The 24620-nt window shown below is 40.3% G+C and overlaps 2 protein-coding genes across 6 annotated transcripts in view; one reads left to right on the forward strand and one right to left on the reverse strand.

The window, feature by feature from the left end:
• Positions 1 to 2289: 2289 nt before the first annotated feature.
• LOC5667262 (uncharacterized) overlaps positions 2290 to 24620 on the forward strand; it is a 98628-nt gene continuing 76297 nt past the window's right edge. For 4 of the 5 annotated variants that reach the window (XM_061650744.1, XM_061650746.1, XM_061650748.1 and 1 more), the window contains exons 1-2: positions 2290 to 2448; positions 8807 to 9178. The gene's annotated coding sequence lies outside the window, so the exon portion shown is untranslated. The remainder of the gene's footprint in view (positions 2449 to 8806; positions 9179 to 24620) is intronic. The other variant, XM_061650745.1, reaches the window with a different exon arrangement.
• LOC1274755 (basement membrane-specific heparan sulfate proteoglycan core protein) lies at positions 16625 to 21752 on the reverse strand. The gene is made up of 6 exons (XM_313947.5): positions 20926 to 21752; positions 19812 to 20063; positions 19502 to 19746; positions 18604 to 19424; positions 18072 to 18486; positions 16625 to 17085 (listed from the first exon to the last, which is right to left on the reverse strand). Exons 1-6 carry the CDS (start codon positions 21647 to 21649, stop codon positions 16981 to 16983), a joined length of 2562 nt encoding a protein of 853 aa, XP_313947.5. The 5' UTR covers positions 21650 to 21752; the 3' UTR covers positions 16625 to 16980.

A 24620-nucleotide genomic window follows, 5' to 3' on the forward strand; every position in this document is an offset into this window, starting at 1 on the left:
AATTCCTTGTAACTTAGTTAAATTATTTTTTCTCATTTGGTCTGTAAATGTTTGCCATAAGGTGAAGTGCTCTACCACGGGCTAGTTCCACAATAATATTGGTTTATAGCGCACTTCACTTACCCCAGATATGCCTTTAATATTGCGGAGCATATTCCAATGTGCATGTCACTCCATAGTTAACAAGGCAATCGCCTTTATGAGAGGGGTATACAGAGAGTTTTGTGATCCTTTTCAATTCAAGTTCGTTAACTGTGCTACAGTGCGTTCGATTCTTACTTCAATTTTCTGGGAAATTATTGAAGCTTCACATGATTGACGGCACCTTCTTTGGTATAACCGTGTTATACTTTTAAACAACATTCTGAATGATTTTAAGTGTTAACCGTTACAGATATTAGAAAATGCAAGAAATATTAAGGCATTAAGGCCGGGATAACGGACTGGCAGACGAAGGAGCAGTTTCGGACACTTCTGAGTTTCGGAAGACCGCAAAGCGGTTGTAGCGTCAGATTAGGAAGAAATGTGTCATTTTGTACAGTCTAACCACTATACATTCCAATATGCGTTAATTTAAAATACTAATGTTTATATAGGTAACTTATACACGTCGTGAAACACAAGACATGCCACGTGGCTGCAGTATCAGCGACTTGGTTGATTTATCGGAACATCGCTCAGCGTAAGAATTGCGCGTGTTGTTGTGTAACCAATATTGCCAATTCAACAGCGCATCGTTCAGCTAACCTATTGCGCATGGCTACAGCGCCAGTTACATCGGTGCAGAACATCGATCAACGAACCGATTGCGTAAGTGATATCAATCGCATCTATAGCCACTTCTACTGGCTAAACTGAATCAGACTCTGTACTAAAATCAGATACCACTACGCTATTTCGGACGAGTGTGGTAGAGCTTGGACGACCCCGGTCTACTCCAGACGACTTCGAACGAGTCTGGTAAGTTCTGTTTAGGCTTCGGATATTTTCGAGTGCGTAAAATTCGGTGTAGTGAAATAAATTCGTTTTCCATGATAATTATATAGCTTACAGCTAAACAGTCTTGCACAATCGACCAATGTTTCACAGTTTTTTTTCTGGTACATATGATAAATCCACGATTACGAGTTTTGATCTGGATTACAAATAAGTGGCAATAAAAAAAATGGCAGCTTTTTGATCATCCCAGACATAACATCTTAACGCCCAGATACACAAAAGATAAAGCAATAAAAATCTAAAACTAAACCATGCCGATGCTTTGTTGTACACTTTTCTGGAACAAATTACCATACGTGCACACCGTTTCAGTGGTTTGGCCGCTTGTATCGAACTACACACGGCCATTTGATCGAGACGACTCTAAGCGACACGCATGGTCCATTGATAGCAAAACTATTAGGAATGAATGAAGCATTAACACTTCATTTTCGAAATCCGCACGATTCTGGAACCACCTCACTTTAAAGCCCCATTCCGCTGCATTCCTGGCATTGCAAAACACCGTACCCCACCAGGCGTCTCCATCCCACTGTGGCCGGTTTCACAAGCAACAGGATACATCAGAAGCTGGCAAATGCTTTTCTAACGCACTCGAACGCAACATGAAAAACGTGTTCAAGCTGTCTCTCACCATCCGTACGAATGGACATCTCTCGCGTTCGCTGTATTTTCTCTCCACATTTAACGTACGTACACGCGAAGAAATACAACTGCTCTCTCGTGAACAATTCTCTCAATACCAGGTCACCATAGCTTAGATTTTCTGCACCGAGAGCGTTTCTTCCTTTTGTATATGGAACATGCAAAACAGTTAACAAACATATAAGCATTTTAAAACAGATATTTATTTTTTTTAAAGCTGCCAAATTGATCAAAATAATAGGTTTCTATTTCTTCTCTTATTAAACAATAATTCAAATCAGTCGGATTTGAAATTCAAAAAAGCCATCGACAATGAAATTTTCGAAGATTTTGTAGACATCATAATTTCTTTAACTGTTATAACTGCTAATGATCCCATAGTGCTGCTTTCATCTCAGATTTTTCCTCAATTCAAGAGTATATTTCTACTTGTTCTGTCTGCTCCTCTCGATCTCTCTCTCTATCTCTTGCTCATGCATTTTTTTCTAAAGTAAAATGCTCTCCGAGCACGGCACCAGGCAGTCGACCTAGCATGCACAAGTGCGTGCACAGATACAAAACCACACGTGCGCGCACACACAGCGTTCCAGGGGGTTCCGTGGGAGGCCGCCGAGCCAACGCAGGGCCAAAAGCGCGCCCGATCGGCTTTGGCTCAGTGCCGTCGGAAACTGTGGCGCGTACGGACCGCGCGTCCGATTCGGTTATCGCGTGCTCGACCACATTCTGCAAAACTGCAGGACTGCAGCTTTGCTTTGCGCATCATCCCAGACAGGTCGCCTCCTTGTGTCACTCTGGTGGCGGAAGGTAAACGGGTTCGAAGGGAGCGGTGGGAAACGGCGGTTGGGACGGCGACCGGGACACCCTGAATACCCTCGGGCGGGTGACGAAGAAGTAGGGCCGCATAAGGTGAAACAAGGTGTATATATAAGAGTGTGTGTGTGTGTGTGGGTACGTTTGTTTGTGCGTGTATGTGCGTTGGTGATGTTGGAGAGGGGAAACATGGTCAGTGTCTGGAAATGTGTGGTTTGCAGCGTGTCATTGGATAAGTGTGTGCTGCTTTTTGTGGCCAACAGGAGCACTTGCAAGCTGCAGTAGATACTGTACGTGGGACATTGCATGTGGCCTAAGGTGCCCTGTTCAACTAATGGGAAGCACCTGTACCTGTACCTGTGTATGTGCGATTGTGCGTGGTTTTGTGCAGGTGTGTATGTGTGTGTGAGCTTACGCCTGGTTGGTTAGTCAGTGGAAGTCAGTGAGGTTTAATGGATATAGCTTTTTAAATTACCCAGTTCATCTCGAATCGCTTGAACCATAAAGGCAACATCCAGTAAAGCAGACATTTGTTCATGCAATCTCAATCCGTTCACATGGCGAGGCATATTTTCTAGAAAAACTGAAACATTTTTCTTCACACATTCGATTGAAGCTGCTAGAAGCATGAAATATCCATTCTGGATAAGATCCATCTTCAAACTTTCAGTTGCGATACATACTCTTTCTTCTGCAATAGGTTGGAAGGAAATCTATTCTATCCATGGGTCATCGGAATCACAACGAACGTCTTGGTTGTGAGTGATTTTGGAGGAGAGAGAAAGGAGCTTGAGTTTCATGTTCCCAAAGTTAGAAAAATTTGAATTACTGATGGATATACAGCTTGTACAGTAGACTGACTCCACATAGCACCGTAGGCTTGCACTGGAGCACAATACAATAGTTTGCCTCCAAAGCTAAAGACTTTGCTTGCGCCATGTGTGTGTGTTTGTGCGTGCCGGAAGAGGACGGTACCATTAAAGCAAAGAAACGAGTAGAAAAAAAAAAAAAACAGAAGTCACGGCTAACGGGAAAGAGATAGGAGGAAACTTAAGCAGGAAAAGAAGAAAAGGAAAGAAAAAGAGAGAGACATTCAGATAGCTAGCGAAAAAGAGAGAAAAAGAGAGATAGAGAACAAGAGAGAGAGAGAGAGAGAGAGAGAGAGAAAGAGAGAGAAAAGAAGCACATGCGTATGATCTCGGAGAAAAACCGGATGCGCTCGGGGAGAAACGAAAAGGTCACGGGAAATGACTAGAAGCGCGTGGGAGGCTGTAAAATCGAGCCCGTCGAATGATTATTGATATTAATTAGCATATGAGATTTGAATCAGTGCGTGCGGAGCACTAATAAGGTGACAGTTCTTCTCTCCATTGTTCCCCAGATTGCCATAGGCAAGATTTCCCTGTTCGATTAGGGTGTCGGAATTTCTTGCGAAACGACAATTAGATTTTTTTCCTGCTTTTACTGTAAAAAAACAAGGAAAAACAAAAACAATAAAACTGCAGGAAGATGGTAATGATTGGTTCTTTTCATTCAATATAACTAACGGTGTGCCTTTCGGTAAACAAAAAGGGGCAACCGTGCTGAGGTGAAACACTTGAGGAAATATTAATTAGAATCCATTTGTGTCAAAACTTTCCCTTCTTGAGTTGAACCACTCGTATTTATTGAGATGTTTGCAGCTGTAGTAGCAAGTAATCAGCAAGCTCTTCAAACAGAAATCATTCAGCAAGAAAAAATTAGCTTGAAGATTCGTGGAACGGATCGAACAGAAAGATCGAAATGTCGTAGCAATTTTGACCCCGATGCTTGAGATAAAATATAACAGCCAGGTGCAAAATTCATCGAATTTTATGTTTGCGCTCACGCTCACGTTAAAATTAGTCTTGAAGGCTGTGAGGCTGCTTTTCTCTGAAATGAAAAAAAAATACTTTACACAACGTCAGAAGGCTCCTTTACAACACATAACCTAGATTCCCTTTGCATAAGTTACCAGTAGCACATGGTCTAGGGAAAAACCTTTTTTTGCATTTCTGATTCATATTCACACAGCTTCCAACGGAAATGTAGAATCAAACGCAGTCTGGTTATGTATTTGCCTCGAAACCGGATGTAGCTGTAGTGCGAGCTCGTGCTCAGCCGTACCGGAAAAGCTTACGCGAAGAACGGAACAGCAGCGTGCCGACAGAAAACTCGTCCCGAGGTATGAACACTTTGCTGTGCGAACAAATCGCCAAACACATGTGTATGGGTGCGTGTACGGGACATTCCAAGGTGGCATGATAGCTTTTGTTTTACTAGTTGGGAGATTCATAAGCAGAAGCACAAAAAGGTACAACAAGACTTATACGTCATGCTTGTACTCCCACTGCTAGAAGTAGATAGAGCAATCCGATAGGAGTCCACTGGGAGATGGATCCATCCGCACCAGCCCACAAAGAATATACAAACAGCAAGAAAAAAAAACAATAATACCCTGAGGCGAAGAGAGTTGATGATGAGCTCAACCATCCGTCGTTCCTTTTTTCGGTGTATGTTCTATCGCGCCAAGCGTTTGCCTCTCGCTTCCCATGCCTTCACTAGCATTACGTTCGCTCCAGTGCAGACTCTCGCCGACTGACGCAACAGGATACTACTTTGTTGCGATAATACACGGCAAATACGTGAGTAAAACTTTACCGTGCAAAGCTGTCCACAGAGCGGACTAGTGAGCGGAAGGCCCAGTCTGGTGTGTCAGGGTGGGATATATTCTACCCAAAAATGGGCTAACATCGTCGGTAAAGCTTTCAGCCGTGTGTAGTGTCTTGTCGATTAGAGCGGAGAGCAATAAAAGGAGAGCGAACGCATTGGGAAGGATTGAGAGCGTCGAGTGAACAGGACACATCGGCCCCAGGAATGGTAGATTGTGACTGTGAGGGAAAACATGCGGATTACTGCTGTGTATGTGTATACCCGGCTGTGTGAGCTTCCATCATTTGGTGTAAAAGTTTTCTGTCACGATGATAACATGCACAGGAACAAGAACAATCCTTTTCCTCTGAAACAACTGATAACATGCTTCGTAGGGCAGGATCGCAAAACGTAACGAAAAACCGAGAAAGGTTGGAGTGTGAGGCAACCGAATCGATACTAAAATCGATCTGAAGTGGTCTCAACCCTTAACCATTTCAGAGGTGAAATAAAAATCCTGTTTTTCATGTTTTTCAAACCATCTGAAGCTGATGGAATACAACGAAAGAAAACAATTTCAGTTTTCTTTAGGCTTAATCCCATATTCTATCTAACATTTTAATTGCTTTAATAGACTTAGGCAAACCATTTTGTGTGAATGCTTAATATCCAAAAGGCCATTAGAAAGAAAAACATAGTTTCTCTTTACCTCTTATGTGTTTCGATACAAAGCACACAGTTTTACGGTATTGAAAGGCTTGAAAAGATTGATTGCTCCCAGCACACTGTAGTCCAATCGATCTGGACCGAAGCACACTTAGTAATGCAACACACAGCGCTTCATTTGCTTCTATTAAGACTAGGGCAAATCTCCAAACGTCATTCTCCCACAACGATAATACGCATAAGCTTAGGCGACGACTGCCGTTAGTAGAATAATTTAGTTGCTATCGATTTGATGAACATTGTGCTGAGTAAGAGCACTTCACCCTTCACTTCGCTAGAATTACTGTCGTGGGGTAAATAATCCATCGATAGCCATATCTTAGGTTGCTGCTGATGTTTTGAATATTTATGTTATGCATAAACGCAGGGACAGGCCATTCAGACGAGACATACCCTTGAGAGAGTTCGTACAATCTGTTTAATGCGAGTAAAGGGACTGAGCTTTCGAAGCAAAAAAACAAAAACAAAAACAAACCTGAGTGGAATTTATTTAAAGAGTTTGACATACATATATTGATATTGAGATAAGGATTGTTCTATACAACGTGAAGTATTTATATATTGTTCGTAAAATACATTTAACGTCTCCTGATGTGTTAACAGTAGTGTATAATTTACTATAACATGTATAATGGAACTACCACCACACACATCAGCATACAATCGGTTCATTAAACCTTGCTCTTAAAACTCTTAACAATCCAATAACAATAGCCAGCTAATGGCAATAAAATAAAACCAAACTTAAAAATCAATCGTCACGAACTCATGGTATTGTCGATACTCCAGAAAGACTGAAAACAATTTCCAATCACTGTCCCGCCAACCCTTCCCGTGATCACAAAGTGCACAGCAACCGAGCAAAATCGTAATAATGAACAGCTGAATGGCAAAAAGTGGAACGCTCTGCAACGTGCTAGTGACAATCAATGCATTGATAGGAAGCAAAATGGTACACGCCCACAGAAACGATGTCGTGACATCGGGAAACGGAATACGGTCCTATCGATGTGGAATGAACGGTGGCAAAGCAGAAGGTGTGTTCATAATAGTGCGTGAGTGTTCGACGCTTCGATCTTGCCGCTAGCTAGAACGGGTCTTGCTGTCTTCATTGCCAGAGGAAGCGGTAAGGGTCGGGAGCGACAATAGATGTGTCGTAAACGTGAAGATGATAGTAGCTCCATTTATCACCGTTGATATTCTGCTGACAGAGCACGATGCACGAGGCTGTTAGCAGTGTTGGATAAACAGAAGAGGTATAGAAGTATGCACGAGATTGTTAGTGGTGTAGGATAACCAGAAGTGGCATAGTGGTATATTGCACAGATGATTTTGTGCGTCTGTGTGTCTGTGTATCTCGTGATCAAAACATAGCTACGATATGTATATAATGTTCATTAATAGCTTTCGAGGTTAGAGATAATACGTCCTATTCTCTTAACTATACGTAGATGAATTTAGGTGAAACACTGTGAAAGCAAAGGTTTAATATTTTTATATAATACTATTTTATTAGCCACCGATAATACGTAAATAGTTCTTGCATAAATCAATACCAAACTTTAAGGGTATCCAGAAAGGTTATGGTTTATCTCTCGTATCTACTAATTTATTTTGTTATATTTATTATACGCTGGAACTGTTATTAAGGTACTATTCGTGTTTCAAAACACACCAATAGTAAATGCAATCATCTTTCAAAATGATAAATTTACTTTGAGCAAAACGGCCTTTTCGGACCGTTCTTCCTGAATAAAAAAAAACTTTGTTCAAATAACTATACTGTGTTCTATAAAGCATCGCTAATTTTAAATTCGACAAGGATGGATGCTATCTTCCTATTTGTAATTTAATGTTCCAATCTACATTTAATTTAAATTGCAAATATTTTAATTGTATTATTAGAAATCACATTGATTACACATTAATTTTGTTTAGATTTAAATCGCACGCCAATCGTACATTCATAAATTGAAAATTTTTGTGACAAATATTGACAATAGATATAGATGTAATAATCCTGTTTAACTAACGACGATGTGTTTTTTAAACAATATGTAATCATGTTAAATGATAATACAAAATACCCGCACTATTTTATCGATATTACCATCGTAAACGTGTAAATGCTTCAAATCCATGTTAGTATTCTTTCAAATAAAATATTCTCCAAACCCCAGAGCTTTCACCGATCCGTTTTGATTTGAAATAACAAGCAACGAAGAAGCATTTCGCCCAAAGATATTTCGTCACCAACTCCATCAACCATAAACTACCATCTATCATGGCCATTGTGGTACGATTGCACTGTCCTATTCGACAGGGTCACACAATGGAAGATTCTCACACATTTGTCCATCTACTAGGTAGGTGCTGTCGAAAATTGCAAGCTTCTTTTACATACCAATACCATCCATTCGAACGGCAAACAAGAAAACGCCTCTAAAGCACTATTTTTGATCGTTGGTTTTGGCCCAGCATCTATTCTACTGTAAAAACTGTGTGTGTGTGTGAGAGAGAGAGAGGGAGAGAAAGAGAGAGAGAGAGAGAGAGAGAGAGAGAGAGAGAGAGAGAGAGAGAAAGAAATAGAGAGCGAGGTAAAAAAAGATAAAAAGAGAAAGCGGCTGAAAAAATAGAAACATCTAGTCCCCAGAACCGAACATGATAAATACAACGGTTTGCACGGTTATAAAAAAGGACGAAAAAACGGGACTTGTGAAATGCTAGTACGGTACCAAACTTCCGTGAAAAGCGGAAACACATTTGCAGAAAATCGAATTCGTCTCTGGAACGGAATTCCTTTACCCATGTTTGCGTGTGACAATGTGTACCGGTGAGTGGCAGTGCTTGTTCCGGTGATTTATTTTTATTTAAACAGCAATCACTTCCGCCCGATGTGGTGCGGTATTTTGTTGCATATTATTTGCGAGTGATGTTTTCTACTTCTACGTTTTAGTTCTTTTTCTGCAGTGCGTGAAAAACTCATCGCTATGTGATGTACACAGTGCGGCGTCGAGTGCTAGCGATGATCATTCTGCTAAAGTGCAATGTGATGGCCATCGATAATAAGCCAATTGTGGAATGTCTTTGCGAATGTGCTGGTGTGTTGCCAGTGGAAAGCATTTGAATGTATGAATGTAGGTGTTTGGGAGTACTGGAACATGCCAATTTAATGTAGGTAGCTGTTTGGCACATCGTACAGCACGCTCCACAGCTTCGAAAGAGCTGCACATTGTGAAACGTGTGAATTGGATATCTTGATAACTGCTGGAATTGGACAAAATTGCTATAGTTGTAACATCATTTCGAAGAAGCAATTCAGTAGAAGGTAAGCTTATTGTGTAGTCAGTACTTTTTCATAATTTTAATAAAAACATTATTTAAACTGAGGTGAACCTTCACATTATTTTCATAGCATTATTATTCATTTTATATTTATTTACTCATCCATCAAATCAATGACAAGTCAGATCTCGCATTCCGAAATTGATTAACCAAAACATCACACAACTCAACACACAGAAAAAAAAACAATATAGAGCGAAACATAGTAAACTTTCCAGACCTTGAGCAGATAAACAATGCTAAAAGTAATTTTATAGTCCCACATTTTTATTCCTCCCTGTCTCATTTACTATCGATGGCGAGGGCACGAACTGCACACCACGCCGAACAGGGATGGTAATCGCAATCTGCAACTGCCCATAAATAATCATGGATTTACGAGGTTCCATTAGCTGCGACAGAACGAAAGTAAATCATTCTTCAGCGAGGGATTTTTACTGCCCGTTAGTTGGTCGAAACAATGCAAACAGTATTGATTTCGGTACCGGTACGCGGTTGTTCTGGGATGGGAGCAAGCTTTTCTTCGATGTTTGTTTAGCTTTATTTCACTATTATCGTTCTCGGCATTCGATGCGATAATTGTTTGATTAATTTCTCAACTCCTGCTGGGAGGTTTGCCGATGGTTAACTGGGGATATTATACGGACGTTTATGTTGGCGGCAACTGACCTATTTTTATATGAGTTTCATTGGTAAACGACTACTTTAATGTGAGGTAAATGTTCTCGAAGAGTTTAAAGCATTTTTTAGATAAAACAAAACAAATTGTAAGTCTTTTTCGACAGTTTTTCGCAACAATCTTTTCAATTCTCCTGAGTAATTCTCCTGTCAGTAATTTAAGCAAACTATTAACTTGAATAATTTAATTCATTTCTTATTTATAAATTGCACACCAAAAGAAAAAAAATCACAATGTTTATCATTTGTCATCGGCGGTGTATACAAAAAACCTATCTCTGCACTTTATTACAGTTTATTAAAACATTTACCCTAATTCGCCGCCTTCATCGCACATACTCTCTCATATTAAATTATACTCTTCCTTCGTCACTTCCTACTGCGCCCCCATCGGAGCGTCCAAAGAGCTGCGGTAATAATTCAATTTCGCTTGGATGGTCTATAACAATAAACAGATTTAAAATCGAGTTTCGAGTTTATCTCCCACTCCCGCCGAGGTGGCGAAAATTGCTAACCAGCACTAGCTCAGCACACTCAGCTTTTGCACCTTCGGCACCTCGCGTCGTTTTGCCCGATACCCCCATTCCTACCCCTGGTCTGGCTAGTGGTGAACCTGCACCCCAACAACCACAAGATCACACGCCAGCAAATTCACTTACAGCGCAACTCGATGTAAGAGCAGCATCAGCAAACTCCTAGCCGGGACGAAACTGTAAAGAAGCAAAACATTTCGCACAAGACGCTCCATTTCCACACGAAACGGTGGGTTCGATGCGAGCCAATGTGCCGCTGACATGACGCTCATGAAATAGCATAAACGACCATAAAAAAGCCAATGCTCCCTGAAGCATTAAAAAGGGCACAAGCCCTTGAAAGGTTTTTTTTTATTCTTCTCGCTTCTCGCTTGCCTACTTTTTACGTCATCGGGCACAGGAACATTTTCGACACAGCACAGAGCGTAACATTCAACACGTTAGTAAATCCCATTTTAGTTTAGCCTTACTAGCTTTTAAACTTTATGATGCTAGGACTTCTTGTGGGAGATATATTTTCCCACGAAGCATTGTATTAGAACGTGAAAACATCGACGTACATTAAACAAAAATACGTTATATGTATGTGCAAAAAGGGTTTTTCAAGTTTCAAAAGTTTCTTAACAAATTTCTATGAAATGGCATGAAGAAATAATTGTTTATTTGTTTCGCTGGTCTATTATTGTTCAAATTTCGTGCACCGCGAACATAAATATTTCCAGCCCATCAAATGAATTTTACATAAACGGGCATTTTACATAAACGTCACAATTGAAAATAAAGGTCTCCGTTGCTATGCGTTTTTGCTCCAAATGCTCCTGCCACAATCAAGCATAAGTTTCCACAAAGAAATGAAAAGATGACAAGTTTTCCCTTTCAACCGAAGCTTTAACTATTTGTGTCTGCCGCTTACCCTACCCTTTTCCACTTGCAACGCAAGCTGTTATCATCATTCGGCCTAAAATAATGACTCGTTTTTGTCGTTATTCAACTTTCTCGCTTTCTTCATCAAAAATTGCGCCGCTCCTGGCATTACCGAAAGCACCGACCAACTCATATCATCTATCAACCGGGACGTATATTTTGTCCTCATTCTGTCCATTGGCATCCAGCTGCCGAACCACACACAGCAGACCAGCGCTAAGCAGCACTTGAACGAAGTGCGCTGGAAAATAAAACTGCTAAAAATGCTTCAAACATAACAGATGGGAGAAAACTAAAGAATGAACGAATATCATCTCTAATTGAATGGAAAAGCCTCCGGAGAACATTACTGGCGCTGCCCGGCACGACCAGCCCTTGCTTTGCACAATTCTCATTTGCATAACTTCCACTTTCATCCCTTAGGATGGTTATTTGCATCGCATTGGATGGATTGAAATTGTTGTTCTTTTATGTAATCATTTCCCCCCCTATACCTCCTTTCAACCGCACTGTGGCGAAGGTTGCGATACGGAGATTGTTACTGTAATGGACCAACTTGGGTGATGTTTACATCGAAACATTGTAACAGACAAGTGCTCATTGTTTTTCCACTATTATTTTTGTATGGGTGTGGGTTTGCGTTTGGAAAAATAGTCTTAACCCCGCTTGAAGTAACACGCAAGAATAGTTATGTAAAGTTCACATACTATGTTAGAAACAATACCATAGTGGGAAAATAGCGTCAATTTGAGCAGTGATTGGTTTTTTTGAAGATGTCAAATAATACTCCTCAAAAGTAATAACACATTGAAATAATGCGAGCTAATTATATTCAATTCAACCTTACGATCAATGACACTTAAAGATGACAGGGACAACATTTAAGAAAGGAATGGTTAGCTGTTAATCTAACGTTTCCCAGACGTAATCCCGAATGTCTTTTTTCACCAAGCACAGTAATTAACATACGTATAATATTAAGTAACACAAATAACATGGCGATACAGCTTCAATATCGTGTTTGTGAAAGCATTCCTTTCAGCTCAGAAATTCTTTCATCAGCCGTGATTCTAAATGCTGAACATTCCGTAGCACGTTTAAACCTTCAGACCATTTAATTACGGCCCTCGAGAGAAGACTTTTTTGCCACTACCGAAGCACCGGTGGAAAATGCAAAACGAATGCATTGGACTAGTTACCAAATAGTCCCGTATGCTGTGTGCGGTACTATCCGCTGTAAAGCGACCACGCTCCAAAATGCCCGCCCATTATGTAGGCTTTTTGCTGTAACGGAATGAGCCGCTGCCAATTTGGGAAGGGCTCAATAAAGGCGTCCCATAAAGGCCGATCTTGTGAAATGAGAAAACTTAACAAAAGCTTTCACTGCGATGGTAGCGTCCTTCACGCGCTGAGAATACGTGTGCAGTAGCGATGGCCACGAAATGTGCAAAACCCATAGCAAACATGGAAGCAATGGCCCCAGAAAGGCTGGGCCAGAATGAATCAGTTCTGTTTTAGCTTGGGAAATACAGCCCGCCACTTTTTTTTTCTCCCTCTCTCTCTCTCTCTCTCTCTCTATACTCCCATATGAGGCTCTTCGGGTGAGTGTGCCTTTATTCGGCCGATTACAAACCGTAGGCAGAACAAACGGCACCGGCTCGTACCATGGCCACGGATAGTTGGGTACATCAAAAGCACAGTGCAGTGCCGTTGTACGTTGAACACCCTCTCTTGGGGAACAAAAGGCAGCAGTGGGAATGATAAATTAACACCATTAAAAATGCCATTTTATGCTTAATGCATAGGTAATGAGCTGGAGATGCTGGAGGTGCTCCAGTGGGTAACAGTGTTGTCTTTTTTTTACTTGTGTTTCTATATAACAATCGTACATCCTGGTAGATACGGCTTCTTTACTCATCTTTACCCTCTATTACACAATTTTCTACTTAAAACTTATTCTAGCACATGTCTTAACTGTGCAATAGCACAGATCCAAGCGTAATACTCTTTAAGATGCTTGCACCGACGTACTTGTAAAAAATATATTATTTTCTCTCTAAAACAGTTGCTACTCTTAATGGTATTGATTTGATAAATGTAATAAATAGGCAAATTAGAGATAGGCACTCAACAAAACTATTCTAAACGTGTGAAAGTAAACTCACATTGCTTTTAAATATTTGTTTTTGACCATAGGTAATAATAAGTTACTAAGTTTAATATTAGTTTTCTTACGTGACACTTTTCCGATTGCCATACTCCTTTATTTTTGGTATTTCTACGTTAGAAAAGACAATCTAGGCGTGAACGTATCGTTGTCTGGGCTAATGCATGTGCGATTATTAATATGATTCCCTCTATCGTTATCGAAGTACTTTCTTTATTTTGAATGTACCTTTAAAAATCGTATGACTTAACAACATGCTCGTCATGGGTTCAAGCCTCATATGGACCGTCCCTCCGGCGCAACGACTGATTATCCGCTACTGAATAAGTCTCGAAAGCCTGTATTAATCGGTATGTCTGCGTAGGACGTTACATGTGGCGATAGAAAAACATATGGCGATTAATTAATGTTTATGTTTTAATCTTCATTAATTATCAACAAATAGCACACATCTTCGATTTGTTTAGACACCTTATTTATTATTTGATGAATGGTTTCTAATTGGGGTATAAGTCCGAAACGTTTTGTCAACAATGCGTTTTTGTATGACACCTGAACAGATATCAATAGGTGCCATCATATGATATGATTCTTTAACGGAAAATCATTTCCCCCATATTACCCAAAGGCTAAGCTTTTTTTTGACGTTGGAAGGGGAAAGTTTTGGCATCAAACAATTCCATCGTTCCATGGAGAGCTACGTAATAGTTGAATGTTTTTTAGTTGGACGGCTCGATAGTTGGCTGACAGTTCAATTAAAAGCATGCGTTTGTCCGGCATGGATAAATCGGCTTATGAAATTTGTATTTTTTGAATGATTTTTGTTTTGTATGGAGAATCGCACCAACTAAATAATACAAATTGAATAGCTGGCAGGGAATTAATATTCAACCAGTGAATTCAGACAGTATGTTGATAAAATTGGCCATTTTTTAAATTTATAAAAGAATCGTGGCGTGGAAACACAATAAGGTTGGCAAATCTTTTTTGATGGAGGAAGGGGAAAGATTGGACAGAATCGCCATGGCTGTCATGGAGCTATAAAACAAAGTTTCACAAAGTTTTCTGTGTCATTTTTATTCATGACATTCGCCGTCTACCAAACAATTCAACTATCGAGTGCAAATCCACTAGTCAGCACGCAATCACGTCATCGCAATCAGTGAGGCTATAATCTATTTTGGTATTTAAACTTTATTTTGGGATCACAGCACATGAGAGAATATTCGTCTAAAGTTTTTAGTGATTTCCATACGGTAAAAACATGTGTTTAGGTAAAAAAAACGTTCAAAAAATTGCAAATTTTTGAACCCACAAAAGATTCGTGTCATGAGCACGCTCTTCAATGTATTAAAAATGCACGGTAGTAGCAATATCGGTACAACGACAGTTAGTAACATAATGAATACTACTTTTAAAAAAGTTATCAGTTTCTTGGTTACATAGTTTTCTCGTTTTGAAGACTTCGACCACAACTCAAATTTTAACATACAACATACCCTGTATTCCACAAATAGTTCTCTAAGTATTATTGTTCCTTCTTAACTCGATCGTGCATTCCAATAATTACAAAAATTAATAAACAACTAAACTTCAAAACAATATTTTGTCACAAGATACACACAGCTCTTATTCTGCTCGAAAATATCTGTCAAACACACATTTTTACAGCGGTAGAGAAAGTCGAACAGCTTTTGGCGAATCTGTTTTCGAGCAATTGAAGCATCCCAACGGATGCATGTTAAGAGACTTTGTTTATAATCTTTTAACAGGTTGATCCTAAGGCAAAAGGATATATTTTGCATTTCTTACAACAAAACCCACGTTACTACTATTACTTTTTTACATTACAGTATAAATATCGGACAAAGATTTGGGGTGTATGAACGCAAAAAGTTGGCGAATCTTTTGCTGGAATTTGTTTCTGGTAAAAGAGAAAAGATTCACAAGCATATGGGCTGTGAACGTACAAATTGAAAAAAGATCGATTTTGAAGTTCTAATAATACAAATAGGCCTGTATCGTGGTACAATCGTCAAATCGTACGTCTTAACAACATGCCCGTCATGGGTTCAAGCCTAGAATGAACCGTGCCCCCATACCTAGGGCTGACTATCCTGCTATGGATAAAGCAATAAGCAGCTGAAAACCAAGTCCACTAGTGGTACAGGCAGGCCTTGAACTACAGCGGTTATTGTGCCATAGAAGAAGAAGAATGATACTAAAAATATATTTATATTCGTCTTAGCTATCAAATACGAACTATATTTAAAAAAAATAATGTCACTCCCTGCCATGTTATAGAAAATTTTTATATCATACGAGAAAAATATTAACCACATGTTATTTACTGAGTGTACCTCACTGCTTCTAATTGTCTTTACACATACTACCACTTTGTTGCCGATGTGCGTGTCACTCATTTCGAACGACATTATGCATCACACTTTCGAAAACTCAGTAGCTCTGGCAAATATTTTTGAAGAAGCGCCACTTACAAACCAACAATATTTAAGAGTGAACAATGAAGAGTGATAAATTCAAGTGGTCCCCGAAATACACGGTTAATGGGGACCGAATACAGCCGTTAAATACCACGTATCTCGAATTTCCACGTAACTCGAATCTCATGATTTCCAGCTAACATGTCTAAAAAACTTTTGGAAACAGATTTTAATATTTGATCAAATTGGAAATGATTTGGCACTTTACAATTGATGCGTCAAATCAGTACAGTATGCAGTTTGAATTTGCAGTTTGAAAATTTAGAAAACCGGAAATATCTCCGAATCCACGTATAAGAGGTACCGTGTATCTCTTGAGCTACCTGTAGTCATTTTCTATGAAGCATCATTCAGTTCGTTGTTTTTTAAGTATGTAAAGTTTAGCATGTGTTCAATGGCCAACATGCTTGCTAAAACACGTAATGTTACAAAATAGCTATATATGTTACAGTGATATATACTGAAATCATTTCATTGGTCATGATGATTAACAAGAAACTAAAATGCTCCTGGCATCTTGAACTGCGTTAATTTTTTTTGTGATAAATTCTACAGGAATATATACTACGATGTAATAATTAACAACAACAGATAATAACAGACTAATAGAAAACAAAACACTATTCTTGTTGCTGCTTACTTTATTGGTTTTAAATTTATCATGGCGTTTATTTATAATGTTAACTAAAATGGGTTAATGGCAATGGCGTTTGTATGTATGTGTGTGCCCATGGATGTGGGTGCCCAATATTCGAAACCTAAATGAATCCACACCTAAATGAATCCCTGCCAAATGTGTGACCAGCTGCAGGGAAATGAATGAGATGCGGTTTGCTATGCGGTTTTTCTCCATTGCCCATGGGTGAAACCGAACCGCGTGCTAGACTCGTAGTGCAAACGCTGCATTGCAATCAGACCCAGAATGGGAATTTAATTACTTTGAAATGGAAATGGCGGCAAATACCACAGCGCCCTTCAGCTATGGTAACGCTGCCTTTGGCTCCTTTTGGTCCTGGCAGCTGCGTACATTTGCAGACTCGACCATATCGTCCACCAGATCCACCGGAAGTCCGGAAAGTTTGAACTGCAGGCGTGCATGTAAGTGGTTTTCCAAAATTCCAAAATGAAAAGAAATAAAAGAGAGCATGAAAAAGAGAGAAAGTGAGAGATAGAGTGAGTGAGAGAAAAGAAAGAACATAATGATTAAGTTGAAATGAAGTGCTGTTGAAAGTTTAAGTGCCCATAAAGTGGCAGTTTTGGGATACGGACGGGAAGAAGAGCTTTATGCTAAAAAGCAGAAAGCCAGAAACAAGGGATCTTTCGCGGTCAGATATACTTTTCTCCCGTTCGATGGTACCGGCTGATGAGTGTGGGAGAGTTTGGCTGTGATTTTAAGCGCATAAAAATATTGTGGTTACGATCAATTGATTTCTTCGCCGAGCTATCCGCTGGTGTTGGTAAGGTTGGGTTGCCATGTTTACGAGCAGTTAAAGCGGTGTTATTCATCATTGAAAGGGTTGTTGAAGGTTGTTTTGATAGTCGGTTTAAAAGCAAAAACGAAAGAGGGTCATCGAAAGTGAAAAGACCAGACAGTGCTATGAAACACTCTTTTCGAATAAATAAATATCAAGTTTGTTAGGGCGTGAATAAGCTTTTTGATGTTGCATTTTTACAATAGTTGTGCTTTAGTTATTCCGGTTATACAGGTGGTTCTTATTTAGTGGTAAAATATATATGCATGAGCAGTGTTCATTTCCAACGTAGAGGTACATTGAAATTGCACACTGCTGTAATTGTTTATACTTTTTCTTGTTTGTAAAACACATGACATAATTCAAATAAAAGCATTCTATTAGCATTACGGATACACGGTCATGCCAAATTACTTGTACATACGCACAGAAAACTGCGACCTTTAAAAAGGCTAGCGTATTCACTATACGACCCTGATCTGATCGGTTGGAAAAGTATTATAGAGTCTAATAACACTTCTGTTGTGCCACAATGAACCTATGGCAATATTCACATAATTACAGAACCGGTTGAAGATTTGTATTGCACAATACTCACCTCTTTGACGCACCCATCCAGCCCCTGTTTCACATCCTTGTGTCGATTTATGAAACCCTGCCAACGTACTCCACCGAGGAACACAATCAGCTGCCGGTCGGTAGGGAACACCGTCCCGAGCACGCTCCGCGCTACCTCCAACTCATCGTCTACCTGCAGATAGACGTAGCCGTCCCGGTATCCGGCTTGCAATCGATACCATCTGCCCGTCGTCAGCTTTACGCTGGACTCGAGATAGATCGTATGCAGATGTGCATCGGTCGTAAATCGCAACTCGAGCCGTCCTGCTTTCGCCACTATCGTAATAAATTTGCCAAAACCCCGCCGGTGCTCGGCGGCGTGAAGTACGATGCCATCGTTCGTGCTGCGAAGCTGAAACTGCAAATCTACTGTCAGTGCCACCAGCAGAAAACTCCTACAATGGGATAGATTTTATGTTGATGAAAAATGAGAAAGAGCAAAAAAAAATATCGCCACCATTATTTGTTGATAAACTGTTGCATAACGCACACGATCATTCCACTAGTCTTACCGATAAGAAGCGTAACTATTGTGCTGGAACCGCAGTCCCTGGGTGTGCGCTACTGCGTCCAAATCACAGTCGCCCTCGGGCCTCAAAACATCCGAACCGTCACATCGTCCCTCGCTACAGACGTAATTTATGCAGGATTTCTGTTCCTGTGCCCCAGGACACAGATCCGCGGTGCATTCTTCGGCACTGCACGTGCTGCACTGCCCTACATTGACCCGCTCGATAAAGTCCCGCTCGAGGTCTAGCACCCTATCGTTTATCATCAATCGGCTCACACACCCACTGAATCCAACCGTTCGTAGTTCGGGTACGCTGGCGATGAAGAAACGATCGGAACGATGCTGCAATAGATGTCCCTCGAATCCCAGCAGATATTGGCCATCCAGTGCCATCAGTCCCTTGCCATCGTAGCTGCTTACCAACACCGTATGCCACCGGGTAGGTTGTAGGTTCAGCTTGACGCTTCGGAAAACCTTTTCCAACTGACCAGGCGGAACAACTCGCAGCGTTAGCCGGCTCCGTTCGAGCAGCAATGAGAAGCTCCAGCTCTCCACGCCAGCTATTGGAGGCTTGTGGAACAGTAGCCCATCCGAGTCGTTCGTTCGAAAGGTCATCTCGAAGCTGAACTGGCTGGACCTCCGGTTGTCCACGACCGCGTCATAAACGGCGTACGATACATTCGCGTCCTGTTGGAAGTGGATCGGAACTCGCGTCACGGTAAGCTGCAGTCCCGTTTCATGCATTACACCGTTGTCGCCCGTCACCTGACACCAATATTCGCCGGCATGCTGATAGCGCACATCACGATAAACGAGCGTTTCCTGGAACGGGGAACAATAGAGAAGCATAGTAAACACTTCAGCTGTCTGACATCCATTCTGCACCAACCCTTGCCTACATTCTCAATCAAAAATGTCCGTTCTCCGTTCTCCACCCTGTACCACCGGATCGTCTTGTGCGCCAGTCTAGCCGATCTTTTGCAGGAGAGTGTCACACTTTGTCCACAGCGCACGGTACGCACGCTTTGTTTTGTTCGTCCATTCCCAGCCATCCGTGAAGCTACGGCAAACTGTTCGCCTTCCAATTCCATCCGAAGCGAATAGATGTCATCCTCCTCATAGTCATCCTCGCCTAGATCGGAATCTAAAACAAACAATAATGACAACATTGGACACCATACCGAGGCAAGTGGGTAGTATCCCTCTCACCCCATCTGTTGGAAACGAGAGGTGCAGCGGTGGTAGTGGTTGCTTGCAGCAGCTCCTGCCGTGCCGCATCCACCTCAGTGCCAATCCATTTGGCGTAGTACGGCACGTTCATAAACACAACGTAGCTAAACGAGTCGCAGTAGTTTGTACCTTCACGGATGCCCGAAAACGAAACCACTCCCCGGAGAAACCACCGATTCTCGCGGAAGATGTACATTCCACCACCACTGTCACCGTTGCATGGGCTTGTACCTGTAGGGTGAGCAACAAACAAAAAGGCAAACGGACACTCTTTTACTGTCTCTTGGGCCGAGCAGAACCACAGGCAGTTTCCGCTAGATTAGATGAAGTGAAAATGGCAAGTGGCAAGTTGGTATTTATGTCAAGGTCGTGGTGGATTATATGAATCCCGAGATTAGCACTACATTGCCGACGTAAGAAATTGGAATGCAAACGTTACCAGTTATCAGTGGGCTTTAGTTTGTGTGAGTGGAAGGTGATGAAAAGTATGAAGGAGAAGTTTATTGCCAAAAAGGCTATTTGAGCATATAAAATCAAGTTTCTATGACATCCCGTCGTTTTAAATTGCTTTAAGAAATGAGTTGATCAGAATAAGATTTTTATAAGTAAATTTGTGTCCTGTCCCTTTTTTCATATTTAGCGTAGCCTTACTCCGTATTCGGTATAGACTTGCATTAAAAACTTAAGTATCAGTGATATGATTGTTAATCAAGTCCTTGCGGGACTTGAACTCATGATGGGCATGTTGTTACCTCAGGAGGCTTGATGTCAAAAAGATTATGATTAAAATTGTTGTAATTATTGAGACTGTATGTAGTCATATGTTTAGCAGTATAAAACATGGGAAACACCTTAACTAGCTTAATTAATCGACCTTAATAACCTCAATAAAAATTGAATGAAAAATAAAAGGAATTCTGATCAATATGATTAACATATGTTCATCCTTCAAAACATAAATAAATGCAGGGATTTTCCTGTTATTGACCTCTGATCATGACCCATTTAAAAACGTGGAGCATCAAAAACAGCACAATCACACAAACTTAATCCAGTTCCTCTCCCCCCGCCAATTGTTTATGGCCGTTCCTACCGTTCAAAATTCCCGCGCAGTACATTCCGCTATAGATGAGCCGGCCGTAGAGGTCAGGGTTGCTTTCGACACAGTCCGTATAGCGTACTATCGGTAGCTCGGCCTTTAGCAGCTGGTCGGAGATGCGATTTTTCTCCGTGAGACCCCAGCCTACAACCGTCCCGTACACGTCCGCAAGATACTCAACCCATATCGATTCGGTCAGATCGAGACAAACTGGTTGAATATAATTCGTAAACTGCACCGTACCGTTGAGCCGCAATAATGCCACGTCATGCTTGTGGGTGTTCGGCACAAACTTGGTGTGTGGTATGATCTTCTGCACCGTGTACGTTTGCACCGCACTACTGCCGTTCGCCGACAAACGGTGCATGCCCAGCCTGACACGCACCAGTTTTTCACTAATCTTATACCCCGTGTCACTGTTGTACACGCAATGGCTTGCCGTAAGCACAAACAGCTCATTGATCAATGTGCATCCGCACTGGTAGTCGTTAAGATGAAACAATCCACCATGCCATGGCCAGTGACCCTCGTCGGCGACCCCACCATCCGTGATTCGACTGCGCAAGGCTATTTTCGGTACGCCACACTTTTGCAAATCCAACCCTTCGCGTTGAATGGTACCGTCTGATTGGGGAACGCTTGCTGTTGGATACAGCAGAACACATAACAACAGTACCAATTGCCACAAAATATTCCTCACTGTGTTGTACATTGTCATATAACTAAGATCACAAAACACACGCAGAACTGATTTTACACAGCATTTGTCAGAAGCTTGCGCTCGAGTGCACGGAACACGGAGGACTGATGATAACCCATAGTCCATCGGCTCGGACCGGCTTATCAGGGGCTAACCAAAATTGCTCGATTTGTTCGAGCACGTTCAGGCCGAGTCGAGTCGAGTGTTTGGGCACTTACAAGAACATCAAAATATTGTCAAAAAAGCTTGTACTAAAACCGTACGTCAATTATATATTTTTTACATCTTTTCCTGAACTTTTTTCAACGGAATATATATCAGTATTTATATTTTCAATTCTGCTATTTTTGAAATTATAAACCAATAAAAATTCATAATTTAGTTGAAAACAGCTTGCTATTGCATTCACACTAAAAACTTTATGCACATGCTAGTTACAACTTTAAAGCATTATTTTAAATAAATATTTTTGAAAAATTTATGAAAAATGTATGGTTTTGCAAACAAAATTGAGTATCCCAATGATATGAAAAAAGTGTACACTGTGAACATGTAATGTAAAACTAAGATTGGCCCCTTTTATAATTTAAGCCAGAAGATTGAAACTTCAGCCTGTCAGTGGAACAATGTTCATCATCCTGGTTGCATATATTTGACAGTTTCATTCTGCCACATTGGATTTCACATTCATTTCCTTGAGTGTATAAACAGAAATGCATTTTAAAATCGTTGTGTTTTGTTTTTGTTCTGTTTGAAATAAATTATAGTACTTTTAATAACGTAACGTAACAACATGCCCGTCATGGGTTCAAGTCCCAAATAGACCGTGCCCCCATACGTAGGATTAACTATCCTGCTATGGTAACAATAAGTCACTGAAAGCCAAACTCTCACTTCACTAATGGGTACAGGCAGGCCTTACCGGCAACGGTTGTTGTGCCAAAGAAGAAGACTTTTAATTAATTGAAACATAACGAATCAAACAGTTTTTAACACATTATTAACAATTTCTTGACTATATATATTAATGCTTCAGAAAAATATATGATTCATTAGCTAACTTGATTGAGCCTGCGACAAACCAGCGTTTGTTTTGGGGAAAGTGGGGAGAACAGGGCATCTTAAGCAGTTGAATGAATAGTTCTTTAGTAATTGTCTATGTTTTTGTGCATACGTTGTGTAAGGCTGAAGTTTTTTTTTATTTTGCATAAACTATGTGACATAAGTAACTTGATTAGCAAATTGATACAAAACATTTTATCTTAGCACATTCAGTCCAGACCAGACTAGTGATTGGAAAAATGAATCTCCGAAGGGATTTGATTCTTCGAATCCCAATCCTGGATGGGACTCGAATCTTTGAATCCCAATCCCAATGTGGTATAGCGTTTTATTCTAGTTTGCAGCGGGGGAGGGGGTGAATTAGTCAAAGTTGGAAAAGAGGTCATTATGTTTTACTCCAAATTATTTAACTTTGCAATACTTACATCATAATTGGTGCAGGTCCCCGACGCGGAATCTTTTAGGGATTCAAATCCTACAAACGGGAGCCGATCTGATCGAATCTTTCTAGGGATTGAGTCTTCGAATCTTCCGAATCCTGAATCTCCCAACACTACATCAGACCTCGTATGAGTTCATATGTAAATGAACCGCGGTTATCTCGCCTGTCCTGTCGTATTTTATAACAAAATAGACAGTACAAGTCATATGCGTTTTTCTCGGTATCGTGAAAATTTCGGTCCGTCTATTTCCAGCTTAATGTTTTATCTCTATCTTTTGATTAGCTGTTCAGAGAGCCCTTCAAAATTTTACAAAGATGTATTTTTAAAATTGAAACACTTTTTTATACGTTTCAATCGACGAAATTGAATCTTTTCAGACTGTGTCTGTTAGCATAATTGTGTGGACAAATAATATCCCATAGCCTTACCGAGCGCTATATGTCAACATTATCTGCCCATTTTGCCCCATATGAAGCATTCTTTTGGCGGTGGCTGGTCTCGTAGTACAGTCGTCAACTCGTACGACTTAACAACATGCCCGTCATGGGTTCAATCCCCAAACAGACCGTGCCGCCATACGTAGGATTGACTATCCTGCTATGGGGGGGAATCAATTAGTCACTGAAAGCCAAGCCCACAAGTGGGTACAGGCAGGCCTTGACCGGTTGTTGAGCCAAAGAAGAAGAATAAGAAGCATTCTTTTATTTTTTGTTGAATTAATAAAAATACGCATTCAATTGCGTTGCATTCTAAAGACAGATTGTATAGAAATATCATATTTTATAATAGATCCTATAAAACTTCCACGCATCCATTTGACATTGCTTAAAGCTTAATTTCGAAGTGGTAAAAATTACATCAATATACTACGAAATCTTTTTTTTTATTAGTTATTTGTTAATTACGGGTTATAAATCTTATATTTTGCTAATAGAGCACTACAATAAAACAATGCTTACAACCTGGAATGTTGCACTCAATGAGGGTAAAACTCAAGCGATGATTGTCCCACATAGGTGGAAAGAAAAACTGCTAAACCCTAGCATAACTGTAAATATGGACGGTATCCCACTTACATGGGAGAACGAACTTAAGTATCTAGGATTAATTATAGATAAAAAATTACTTTTTAGATCTCACACCATTAATATTGTTAAGAAATGTGCAATACTAACAAAGAATCTCTACAGCCTGATAAATAGAAAATCCAAACATTCAATTAAAAATAGATTGCTAAATTATAAACAAGTATTCATCCCAATAGCTACTTATGGGATATGTATATGGGAAAATTGTCCCATGATGCATAAAAAAGAGTACAAGTAACTCTTAACAAAGTACTAATAATGATAACTAATGCACCACCAAGGACTAGGCTAACTCATCTCCACGAAATTAAAAAAAAACCCGAACTTTAGAAGATATTAGCATAGCTAATAGAGAAAAAATGCAAACATCAAATAATATTATAAGAAATATTTATT

Source organism: Anopheles gambiae, chromosome 2 (assembly GCF_943734735.2).
Source record: "Anopheles gambiae chromosome 2, idAnoGambNW_F1_1, whole genome shotgun sequence".
NCBI classification, from domain to species: domain Eukaryota; kingdom Metazoa; phylum Arthropoda; class Insecta; order Diptera; family Culicidae; genus Anopheles; species Anopheles gambiae.